This window comes from Babylonia areolata, chromosome 10 (genome assembly GCF_041734735.1).
Source record: "Babylonia areolata isolate BAREFJ2019XMU chromosome 10, ASM4173473v1, whole genome shotgun sequence".
Classification (NCBI taxonomy): Eukaryota; Metazoa; Mollusca; class Gastropoda; order Neogastropoda; family Buccinidae; genus Babylonia; species Babylonia areolata.
In genome coordinates, this window is record NC_134885.1 from 2646151 (window position 1) to 2659173 (window position 13023).

At 45.5% G+C, this 13023-nt stretch overlaps 1 protein-coding gene across 9 annotated transcripts in view; it reads right to left on the bottom strand.

Annotated features, from left to right (window-relative positions):
* Positions 1 to 3493: 3493 nt before the first annotated feature.
* The window catches only part of LOC143286396 (putative proteinCP_0643/CPj0128/CpB0130), a 10319-nt gene continuing 789 nt past the window's right edge, over positions 3494 to 13023 (bottom strand). For 3 of the 9 annotated variants that reach the window (XM_076593946.1, XM_076593944.1, XM_076593945.1), the window contains exons 2-6: positions 10467 to 10563; positions 7032 to 7272; positions 5752 to 5979; positions 5086 to 5363; positions 3494 to 3754 (exon numbers count right to left, since the gene is read on the bottom strand). In XM_076593946.1, coding sequence (XP_076450061.1) covers positions 3563 to 3754; positions 5086 to 5363; positions 5752 to 5979; positions 7032 to 7272; positions 10467 to 10562 — 1035 coding nt within the window. In that variant the 5' untranslated portion in view covers position 10563 and the 3' untranslated portion in view covers positions 3494 to 3562. Of the gene's footprint in view, positions 3755 to 5085; positions 5364 to 5751; positions 5980 to 7031; positions 7273 to 10466; positions 10567 to 13023 lie in introns of all 9 variants that reach the window. The other 6 variants (XM_076593943.1, XM_076593942.1, XM_076593950.1 and 3 more) reach the window with 4 other exon arrangements.

Below are 13023 nucleotides of genomic sequence, written 5' to 3' on the forward strand. Positions count from 1 at the left end.
AGGAAGGCTGTTCAGCCTGCGCACTTCACTCGCGAAAAATTATTGTTCCGAGAAAGACTGCCTGCGATGACATGATCAGTGAGAATATTCACTCCTGTGCTTTGTGATTCGAGATAAGGGCGTTAGAAGACAGACAGATAGATAGATAGAAAAAGAGACAGACAGGGAGACATATAGATAGATGGATAGATAGATTGATTTATTCAGTTTCTCAAGGAGGTGTCAGTGCGTTCATCGGACAATTCCTTATACGCTTCACCACATCTACGAGTGAGATGTCTGACAGCAGCATCACCCAATGGGTTGGACATTCCTTCAGTGCATGCATGTATATTGTGTATTTATACCTGTCAGAGTGGATTTCTTCTGTGGAATGTTGCCAGAGCGCAACGCATTTGATGCCATGGGTTCTTTTCCAGTGCGCCAAGTGCGTGCTGCACACGGGACCTTGGTTTGTTGTCTCATCCGAATGACTAGACGCTCAGTTATACTTGGGAGAGAGGGCGAGAGCGGGAATGGCTTCAGGGACACTGTACTGGCTCATGTCAAGGGTCTGAGTCATTCTTCCTCTCACAGATAGATAGACAGAGAGTGGGAGAGAGAGGAAAGAGAGAGAGAGATCGTAAGAAAGAATATGTACAATCATCATGACAAGGGAATAATTTCATTATCACGATGTGACACACACACACACACACACACACACACACACACACAAATCAAGAATGAAAGAACATTTAATCCTTTGACTCCTGTTGGGGTATGAAGAATATAAACATTACTGGTATCATACACTAAAATTAAAACACAAACATCAATTAAAACACATGACCGATGATAAAACACGTAAAGGAACCCATCATATCACATTGTAATATTTCCCATTTCATTGAATCTCCCCACATTCAAACACTCTTTCTCAGTCCATGCATTCAACAGATTGCCAAACATGAACCAGAAACTGGTTTCGAATTCTACTAGGACCTTTATCCGAAGATGTGCCTATTTGGGCATTATAATCATAATTGAGTGAAAGTGATCTCCAATCACACCCATATCACAGTGACGAAAAAATACGCAATTCACGTGGAACATCATGACGTCGATCGGTAATTTGTGACAATCACACCTGAACTGCAGACACCGAGGCAGAGCTGAAGCAGCAAGGGACCAACTGGACTGGAATGGCCAGAACAGCCCAGAACAGAGTGCGATGGCGAGGGGTCGTCGATGGCCTATGCTCCACCGGGAGCGATGGGCATGATGAAATGAAATGACACCTGAACTGCGTTGATAATAAGATGTAGTAACCTGATCAATGCATCAATCACACACACTGTTTATGAACAAGAACTGGAAATAACCCCCCCCCCCTTTTTTTTTTTTTAAACATGGCCTTCTAGTTGTCTGGCAAGACGGGTGTGTGAGGAGGGGGTGGGGGTGGTGGTGGGTGACAGATACTGGGCGAGGGGGGGGTGGTAAGGGGAGAGAAGCAAAAGGAAAGTGGACTCTCTTCGCGTCATACAACAGAGACAGGAGGGGGGCGGGAGGGGGTGGGGGGAGCGATGGGGGTGGGAGGGGAGCGGGGGGGGGGGGGCGATATTCCTATTAAAACGGCTATTCCTTGAACACGCCGGGACACTAAATACAGCTATTATCGCAGATGCTGGGATTCTAGAGACAGCTAGTCCTTGTCTAAGTCAGGACGGTAGAGATAGTTCTACCTCTGCGAGAGGACGTCCTTCATCGCTCACTCAAACTGTAATTCTTTCCTCGAGGCCCTTTACGGGGCAGAACTGAGGTCGACCTTCTACTTACAAGGAAATTCTCGTTTAACCTTACAATTATCCCCTTGTATATGCTGGGATAACAGAGACAGCCATTCCTTAAACATATTGGGACCACAGAGAAAGCTATCCCTTGCACATATTGGGACCATAGAGAAAGCTATCACTTGCACGTGTTGGGACCATAGAGACAGCTATCACTTGCACATGTTGGGACCATAGAGATACATGTTGGGACCATAGAGACAGCTATCCCTTGCACATGTTGGGACCATAGAGACAGCTATCCCTTGCACATGTTGGGATCATAGAGACAGCTATCCCTTACACATGTTGGGACCACAGAGACAGCTATCCCTTGCACATGTTGGGACCACAGAGACAGCTATCCCTTCCACATGTTGGGATCACAGAGACAGCTATCCCTTGCAGATGTTGGGACCACAGAGACAGCTATCCCTTGCAGATGTTGCGACCATAGAGACAGCTATTCCTTGCATACGTCAGGACCATACAGATAATTCCCCTCCAAAGTATACGCCGGCTATTTCACAGGTTAGACCGATCCCAATGGAAAAGAACCCACGGCAACAAAAGTGTTGTCCTATGGCAAAACTGCTTTAGAAGAAACCCACCCCGATAGGTACACAAATGTATATGCCTGCGTTGTGATATGCTGCTGTCTAGCAGATGTGGTGTAGCGTATATGGATTTGTCCGAACGACGTGACGCCCTCTTGAGATACGGAAAATGAAACTGTTAGGCAGATTGCATGACAAGCAGCATAACCAAACATGCTTGTCACGCCTTCGGTGTATGCAAAACACTTGTGTACCTGACCCGGTAAGATTTCTTCTCCGGGATTTTAGCCAGAGGACAATACTGTTGGTGCCATGTTGTTCTTGTTGCTGTTTCCCTTTTTGACTCACTTGTGTAAACAAAGTGAGTCTATGTTTTAACCCGGTGTTCGGTTGTCTCTGTGTGTGTGTGTGTGTGTGTGTGTGTGTGTCTCTGCAAATACTTTGTCAGTTGACACCAAATTAGGCATAAAAATAGGAAAAATTCAGTTCTTTCCAGTCATCTTGTTTAAAACAATATTGCACCTCTGGGATGGGCACACACACAAAAAAATGAAGCCCAATTATATGCAAACTGCATTTACTGTTATATTTATATTTTTTGTATTCTCTAAACTTGGCACTTTGATCTGATATTCTGACCCAACAACAAGAGCAGTGATTATTATCATTTTTTGTTCCAACAGGACGTCGCTTTATCGCCCACATTCGAATGAATAGACGCTCGGTTTGATTTTCTTCAGTGTCAAACTTAGGGTATGAGTGAGAAAGGGGTTCGACCCTGGACCCTCGTGCATACCATACTGTGTTGGAAGTTCAGCGTCTGAACCATTCCGTCACATTCCTCCTTTCACACAGACTCACACAGACAGACAGACACACACACACACACACAGACGCATATACACTACACACACACTAACTACACACATATACACACACACACACGCGCGCGCGCGCGCATGTACACACGCACACACACACACACACACACACATATATATATATATATATATATATATATAATATATATATATATATATATATATATAGAGAGAGAGAGAGAGATGTATACATATATACAGAGGGTCACCCCCCAACACACACACACACACACACACACACACACACACACACACACACAAAGAAGCCACATACAAAACCACAACAACAACAAAACAAACAAAACAAGGACAGCTATCCAAATTCCACTGCATCCACCGTGACATTGTCAGCATCAGTGTTGTTGGCCCTGAAGCTGATGGGGCAGAGAGTCCTCAGCCCCCCCTCCCTCAGCACCCCCCGCCAGCACATCTCGCCCACTACGTCATCAGCAAATGACGTCATCTCCAGGTGCGGGCTGGACAGCACCGCCACGCCGCGTCCTACCTGAAAGAGGGAGGGAGGGAGGAAGGGGTGTGTGTGTGGGGGGGGGGGGGAGGATAAGATCAAACATCGTCAGGTAAAACAGGATAAGACAGGACAGGAAAGGGTAAGGCAAGGTAAGGTAAGGTAAGGCAAGGTAAGGTAAGACAAGGTAAGGCAAGGTAAGGTATGGTATGGTAAGGTAAGGTAAGGTAAGGTGAGGTAAGACAAGGTAAGCAAAGTAAGGTAAGGTAAGGCAAGGTAAGGTAAGACAAGGCAAGGCAAAGTAAGGGAATGTAAGGAAATGCAAGGTAAGGGAATGTAAGGAAATGCAAGGTAAGGCAAGGTAAGATAAGAAAAGAAGAATTTCCAGAAAGAAAAAAAAAAGGTTAAAAGTCTTATAACCTTTTACAGAAGGGGGGGAGGGGGGAAAGGGGTGGGGGGCTGAGAAAATCAACATCGTCATGTTGAGATAAGATAATATATAAAAAAAAGAAAATAATATAATATAAAACATCAAACAAGTAAGACATGCATATACTGAAAAGTCAAAACAGTCGAGGCAAGGCAAGACGTTTATTTCATGTGCGGGCTTTGAAACATTGCAGGCATGTACCTCGTTGCACACACCGCACAAAACATACCAGCGAGTCCAACACAGACGGAAGATGGAAGGAAGGTCGAAAAAGGAATAGGGAAACACACACACACACGCACACACACACACACACACACACACACACACACACACACACACACACACACACATGACACGTCTAACATCACTCAAAGCGAACAGACGTTAAACTAAAACAGAAGATCAAATACGCACGTTAAAGATCCTGTAATCCATGTCAGCGTTCGGTGGGTTATGGAAACAAGAATATACCCAGCATGCACACCCCCGAAAACGGAGTATGGCTGCCTACATGGCGGGGTAAATAAAAAAACAAACAAACGGTCATACACGTAAAATGTTACATGTCTGTCTGAGTGTGCATGTGTGTGCGTCTGAAATCTGATTGAATGACACAGGAAACGAATGATGAGCGCCCAGTGGCAGCCGTGAGTAGCCTCTACCCAGGTAGGCAGCCTGTGGTGCAAATGTACCCGTGTATGTAAAGCGCTTAGAGCTTGGTCTCTGACCGAGGATAGGCGCTACAGAAGTATCCACGTCAATCAATTAAAGAAAGTTCACACGCTGTTAGGGGGGGCACACAACAGGATGACAGGGACATGAGTATCGAATTCAGCTTTTAATTCTTTACTTGCTGCTATTATTATCATTCTTCTTCTTATTATTATATTATTATCGTTTTATTCGTTCGTCCATCGCATCATCAAATCATACCCACCTGGCACACAACAACTGCTGCACTCTCCTTCCCCTCACTCTCATAGTAGGCAAGAACGTTCACAGCCGACCCAAAGTCCGACCACCGACCATGAGGCAGAAATACGCCTCCGCCGTGGACGTAAGCGTTCACCGTGATGACGTAAGGGAGGCCGATGACGTCACACCCGCCCGTGACGTCACGCCGACCCAGGATGAAGGAGACGGGGTGCAGGGGGTGGTGGAGGTGGGGTGGGTGGGCGGGGTGGTAGTCTGAGTCCACGGGGCCCACACACTTACCTGAAGTTATGTATGTGTTCGCTTGGTTATTTACGTGTGTGGGTTGATGTGTGTGTGTGTGTGTGTGTGTGTGTGTGTGTGTGTGTGTGTGTGTGTGGTGCAGTGTGCCAGTGTGTGCGTGCGTGTGTGTGTGTGCCAGTGTGTGCGCACGCGTTTCCGTAGTGTGTGTGTGTGTGTGTGTGTGTGTGTGTGTGTGTGTGTGTGTGAAAGTGACAGACAGATATAGGGAAAGAAAGGCGGACAGACAGAAAGGCGCATACACAGATTGATAGAGAGAGACACACACACAGGCAGGCAAGCAGACAAACAGATAAACAAACAGGCACACACACACACACACACACACACACACACACACACACACACACACACACACACACACACTGACCAGGGAAGAACTTCAACGGCCGTTTTCTAAGCATTCCGGGCTGGCCCTTCTGTTGAAAGACGACCAGCTGGGAGGCCAGGTAGGCCCCAGCACACACTCCCACATATGTCCCTCCGTTCGACACATAGTCCTTTATCCGCCTCGCTCCTTGGCCACCCAGGGCTCGTACAAACCCATCTGCGTAACCCCCTCCAAACACTATGGCAGCACATTTGTCTCTCCACTGGCCTAAGGTGGAGAAAGAAAAAAAAGAAAGAAAGAAAGAAAAAAAAAGAGTCAGTATTTAACAAACACCACGCGGTGAAAAGCTCTCTCTGTCTCTGTCTCTGTCTGTCTGTCTGTCTGTCTGTGTGTGTGTGTGTCAGTGCGTGCGTTGGTACGTTCGTGTGTGCGTGTGTGTGTGTGTGTGTGTGTGTGTGTGTGTGCGTGTGTGTGTGTGTGTGTGTTGTGCGTCTGTGTCTGTTTGTGTCTGTGTCTGTGTCTGTGTCTTTGTGTAAGATGGCATGCAAAAGAATATAGCACTGACTAGGTTTTCCCATGGACTCACATGTATATTCGTGGGTTTTCCAATGGTTGGGGTTAGTTCAAGTATTGGGATTTACCGATTACTACTGAGTTTTGTTTTGTTTTTTGTTTGTTGTTGTTGTTGTTCTTTTTACAAAGACACTTTACTCAGCGTTGTATTTTCTTAGGTGTTGAAAAATGGATATAGCTTTTTTGGGTTTTTTTTTATGCATCATTGGCTTATTCTTTCGTGCTGTCTACTACATCATAAAAAAAAAGATTCATATTGTGTACGAATATGCGGTAACGGTGTCAGTGTGTGTGTGTGTGTGTGTGTGTGTGTGTGTGTGTGAAACAAGAAATAAGTACAATACTTACTCTTGTTAAAACAAACTGATATAAATCATTCCTTTAAGTCATCTGACTCCCTGTTCTAAATGTGATGTGTTCAAAAAGGCCTTGTCCAGTCAAAAATAAAGGCTTTTTTTGTGTGTGTTTCATATTTCGTCTGCTTTCGTTGCTGTACGCGGGTGTACTATGTCACACGAAGGATACATGAATGAACGTGGATCTTACTTTTTAAGTGAATGGCCGGGGAAAGAGGAAGTCTATGAGTCAGTTCAGTTTATTTTTCTTTCCTTTATGTACTTGTATACTTGCTGCTTGGTTTTAGTTTCTACGTTTTAAAAAAGTAGCTGTATCTTTTTCCTCCCACCGAGTTTTTTTTATTTTATTAAAAAAAAATTTTTTTTAAACAAAACAAAAAGTCTTCCAACCTTCGATAATGTCGTCTGGTCCGATGGGCAGCACCGTGTGATCCAGACATCTGGATAACGAGTGGTGCATGTGATTGTAACCGCTGGACGTGGTGCCCGGCCCTCTGTATAAGAAAACGACAGCGTCGTCTGCTGCGCTGCTCCTGTGGCTACTGTGTCTCCTCTGTGAACGATCGCCATTATGACTATGGTGATGATCACCAGTCTTTGCCATCGTTGTCACGGTCTTCATTGCCATCATCTTCAACATGACCATTATCGTCATCGTAATATTCGTTCAATCGCCGAAAATAAAGAAGAAAAGAAGAAGAAAGAAAGCAGGGAAGAACTTGAAGCAAGATAGAGAGAAAGTAAAGACTGATAAAGAAAGGAGAAAGAAAGGAGAAAAAAAGGGGGTGGGGGGTGGGGGTGGTCATCATAAGTGTTACAACTTGCAAGTATAGATAGACAAGCGCATATACTTGTCAGTTCTAGTCCTTCCCAGCATCTCTCAAAGTGTCATATATATATATATATATATATATATATATATATATATATATATATATATATATATATATATATATATGTGTGTGTGTGTGTGTGTGTGTGTGTGTGTGTGTGTGTGTGTGTGTGTGTGTGTGGACGCTATTATGCAGAATGAGCGCCAGATGGGAGCAGACTTCCTGTCTCTGTACATGTCTCACAGCACATAACTTCCTGTCTCTGACATGTCCCACAGCACATAACTTCCTGTCTCTGTACATGTCTCACAGCACCAGACTTCCTGTCTCTGTACATGTCTCACAGCACATAACTTCCTGTCTCTGTACATGTCTCACAGCACATAACTTCCTGTCTCTGTACATGTCTCACAGCACATAACTTCCTGTCTCTGTACATGTCTCACAGCACCAGACTTCCTGTCTCTGTACATGTCTCACAGCACATAACTTCCTGTCTCTGTACATGTCTCACAGCACATAACTTCCTGTCTCTGTACATGTCTCACAGCACATAACTTCCTGTCTCTGTACATGTCTCACAGCACATAACTTCCTGTCTCTGTACATGTCTCACAGCACCAGACTTCCTGTCTCTGTACATGTCTCACAGCACATAACTTCCTGTCTCTGTACATGTCCCACAGCACATAACTTCCTGTCTCTGTACATATCCCACAGCACATAACTTCCTGTCTCTGTACATGTCTCACAGCACATAACTTCCTGTCTCTGTACATGTCTCACAGCACCAGACTTCCTGTCTCTGTACATGTCTCACAGCACATAACTTCCTGTCTCTGTACATGTCTCACAGCACCAGACTTCCTGTCTCTGTACATGTCTCACAGCACATAACTTCCTGTCTCTGTACATGTCTCACAGCACATAACTTCCTGTCTCTGTACATGTCTCACAGCACAAGGCTTCCTGTCTCTGTACATGTCTCACAGCACCAGACTTCCTGTCTCTGTACATGTCCCACAGCACATAACTTCCTGTCTCTGTACATGTCTCACAGCACCAGACTTCCTGTCTCTGTACATGTCTCACAGCACATAACTTCCTGTCTCTGTACATGTCCCACAGCACATAACTTCCTGTCTCTGTACATGTCTCACAGCACCAGACTTCCTGTCTCTGTACATGTCTCACAGCACCAGACTTCCTGTCTCTGTACATGTCTCACAGCACCAGACTTCCTGTCTCTGTACATGTCTCACAGCACATAACTTCCTGTCTCTGTACATGTCCCACAGCACATAACTTCCTGTCTCTGTACATGTCTCACAGCACATAACTTCCTGTCTCTGTACATGTCTCACAGCACATAACTTCCTGTCTCTGTACATGTCCCACAGCACATAACTTCCTGTCTCTGTACATGTCTCACAGCACATAACTTCCTGTCTCTGTACATGTCCCACAGCACATAACTTCCTGTCTCTGTACATGTCTCACAGCACATAACTTCCTGTCTCTGTACATGTCTCACAGCACATAACTTCCTGTCTCTGTACATGTCCCACAGCACATAACTTCCTGTCTCTGTACATATCTCACAGCACATAACTTCCTGTCTCTGTACGTGTCCCACAGCACATAACTTCCTGTCTCTGTACATGTCTCACAGCACATAACTTCCTGTCTCTGTACATGTCTCACAGCACCAGACTTCCTGTCTCTGTACATGTCCCACAGCACATAACTTCCTGTCTCTGTACATGTCTCACAGCACATAACTTCCTGTCTCTGTACATGTCTCACAGCACATAACTTCCTGTCTCTGTACATGTCCCACAGCACATAACTTCCTGTCTCTGTACATGTCTCACAGCACAAGGCTTCCTGTCTCTGTACATGTCTCACAGCACAAGGCTTCCTGTCTCTGTACATGTCTCACAGCACAAGGCTTCCTGTCTCTGTACATGTCCCACAGCACAAGGCTTCCTGTCTCTGTACATGTCTCACAGCACCAACAAATTCTATATCTGTAGCCCCCAGTGTAGACTAGAGTATCTTGGTAACTAATTCTACACGGGTTGAGTGTGTGTCAGTTTAAATGTGAACGTACAATCGTGGCAGTAAGTATCCAGTTTGTCACACTTTTGTTTAAAAAAGTGATAACAGAATAATAAATTATTGTTTAAATGGCTTGTTGCACTCCATCCTAAAGACTTTAAAGAAAAAGAAGTTGTTGTTTGTTATTGTTGCTGCTGTTGTCTACTGCTATTGTTGTAATTGTTTGTAGATGTTGTTTGTTGTTGATGGTGAAGTTGCCAGTTATATTTATAATGTTGGTTTTTGTTGTGTTTTTTTAGTTGTTGCTGTTGTTGTTGTTTTTTTTGGTGCTGTTTTGTTGCTCTTGTTGCTGATCAGTGTTGCTGTTGAGGTGGTTTGTTGATGTTTTGGTTGATGTCGATGTTGTTTGATGATGTTGTACTTTTGTTGTTGTTGACGAGGATTATTTTTTGTTGATGTTGTTGTCACGTGGAGTGATAGCCTAGAGGTAACGCGTCCGCCTAGGAAACGAGAGAATCTGAGCGCGCTGGTTCGAATCACGGCTCAGCCGCCGATATTTTCTCCCCCTCCACTAGACCTTGAGTGGTGGCCTGGACGCTAGTCATTCGGATGAGACGATAAACCGAGGTCCCGTGTGCAGCATGCACTTAGCGTACGTAAAAGAACCCACGGCAACAAAAGGGTTGTTCCTGGCAAAATTCTGTAGAAAAATCCACTTCGATAGGAAAAACAAATAAAACTGCACGAAGGAAAAAAAAAAAAAAAAAAAAGGGGTGTGGCGCTGTAGCATAGCGACGTGCTCTCCCTGGGGAGAGCAGCCCGAGTTTCACACAGAGAAATCTGCTGTGATAAAAAGAAATACAAATACAAAGACGTGTTGATCTTGTCAGTGTTGTTGTTGTGAAGAAGGGGGAGGAATGTCAGAACGCACTTGGAGGTGGCCCATCAGTGGTCCTCGTCTGGTCCTGACGGCAGTCCACAGGCTGGCGTGTGTTGCCATCTTCTGTAGATGGTTGGCACGGAGCATGCTGCTGTGGAGAGAGAGAGAGGGGGGGAGAGAGAGAGGGAGGGAGAGAGAGAGAGAGGGGTGGAGAGAGAGAGGGAGGTGGGGAGAAAGAGGGAGAGAAAGAGAGAGGTGGAGAGAGAGAGAAAGAGAGGGAGGTGGGGAGAGAAAGGGAGAGAGAGAGAGGGGGAGGACAGAGGGATAGAGGGAGAGAGAGGTGGGAATGGGGAGGAGGCAGAGAGGGGGAGGGAGGGAGGGAGGGAAGTAGAGAGAGAATGGGGGAAGGAAGAGAGAGAGAGGGAGAGAGAGAGAGAGAGGTAGGGTGGGTAGGGGGAGGGGGGAGAGAGGGGAGGGAGGAAAAGAGGGAGGTAGAGAGAGAATGGGGGGTAGGGAGAGAGAGGGGGAGAGAGAAAGAGAGAGGGAGAGATGGGGAGAGGGAGAGGGAGAGAGAAAAGTGGGGTGGAGTGCGGATGGGGGGAGAGAGAAGGGAAGGAAGGAGGGAAAGAGGGAGGTAGAGAGAGAGAGGGGGGGAGGAGGAGAGAGAATGAGAGAGGGAGAGAGAGGCGGGAGAGAAGAGAGAGAGAGAGAGAGAGAAACTGGTGTTGTTAGTGTATTTGGTTCGCCTGTGCCTGTGTCTGTGTCTGCGTCTCTGTCTGTCTTAGTGTCTGTCTGTCTTGGTGTCTATCTGACACACCAACACACACACGGCACGCATGCACACACACACAGCACACACATACACAGCACGCACGCACACATACACATACACTCACACACACGCGTGCGCGCTCGCACACACACACACACACACACACACACACACACACACATGGGTAGACTGGAGACTACGACGACAGAAAACAAGACAGTCAAACTGATGGGAGGATCTGAGATATCAGTATGCAGCCAGCCCTAAAGACATGCAGTGGCCAGTGACGTGATTATAATCATTCGTCCTTTTGCTTGTATTTTAGGTACATATTTTTCACTGGACAATCTGCACTCTGCAGCACTGACAGTTGTGTGCCTTTGAAAAGCAAGAGTAACCCACCTTGAAATAAAATAAATGACTGAAGTTTTCAAATAAATAAATAAAAATAGATAAAACAAGATAGAAAACAGGTTATGCCCCACGGCTAAATGAAGTCACTGCGGCTATCAGAACTACTGAACTAATCAAAGCCGAGTGGTTAAAGTGTTGGACTGTCAATCTGAGAGTCGCCCTGGGTTCGAATCTCGGTAACGGCGCCTGGTGGGTAAAGGGTGGAGATTTTTCTGTTCTCCCAGGTCAACGTACTGTGCAGACCCGGCTGCTTGTGCCTGAACCCCCTTCGTGTGTATACGCAAGCAGAAGATCAAATACGCACGTTAAAGATCATGTAATCCATGTCAGCGTTCCGTGGGTTGCGGAAACAAAAACATTACCAGCATGCACATACCCGAAAACGGAGTATGGCTGCATACATGGCGGGGTAAAAACAGTCAGACAGGTAAAAGCCCACTCGAGTGAACGTGGGAATTACAGCCCACGAACGAAGAAGAAGAAAAAGAAGAAGAACAACTGATATGATATGTAAATCTACAAGCTTACACCAGATCAAGCTCTAAACGACGGCCTTGGAATTGGACAGATGGATGAATTTGGCTATGATTCAAAAACAGCAGTTGACTAAACATGAAAGATTAAGAATAAGTCAGTTCCCCGTTTTCTCAGTGTGTGAACACACAGAAACTGATTTGTTTTCAGGCTAGTTGTCACATGATGAAGAATAAGGTAACAAAACCAAATACTGACAAAGCCAACTTTCGTGCATACATCAGTGTTCATCGGAGACAAGCACGGTGTATGCTTGATCTCACTCGCCCTCCTTCCCCCTAGTTTACAATTCAGCTATGAAATATAATTATTTCATATAAAATCAACAGACAGATACATACATACATACATACACACACACACCGACACACATACATACATGGAGTGGAGTGACGGCCTAGAGGTGCCGCGTCCGCCTAGGAAGCGAGAGAATCTGAGCGCTCTGGTTCGAATCACGGCTCAGCCGCCGATATTTTCTCCGTCCCCACCCCCCACCCCCCACCCCCCGCGCCCCCCACTAGACCTTGAGTGGTGGTCTGGACACTGGTCACTACTCGGATGAGACGATAAACCGAGGTCCCGTGTGCAGCATGCACTTTACGCACGTAAAAGAACCGACGGCAATAAAAGGGTTGTTCATGGCAAAAATCTGTAGAAAAATCCAATTCGATAGGAAAAACAAATAAAACTGCACGCAGGAAAACATACAAAAAACAAGAGAGGCAAGGCCATCAAGACTCACTTGTGATAAATCAAGTCCCCTAGCATTAATTACAGAGTAATTTCCCTTTTTTACTATCTGCACCAAAACGTTTGCAAAATAAATAAAAATTCCATGCTTAGCAAAAGAAGTTCCTGTTTGAACAAAAAATTATAATAATGACTCCT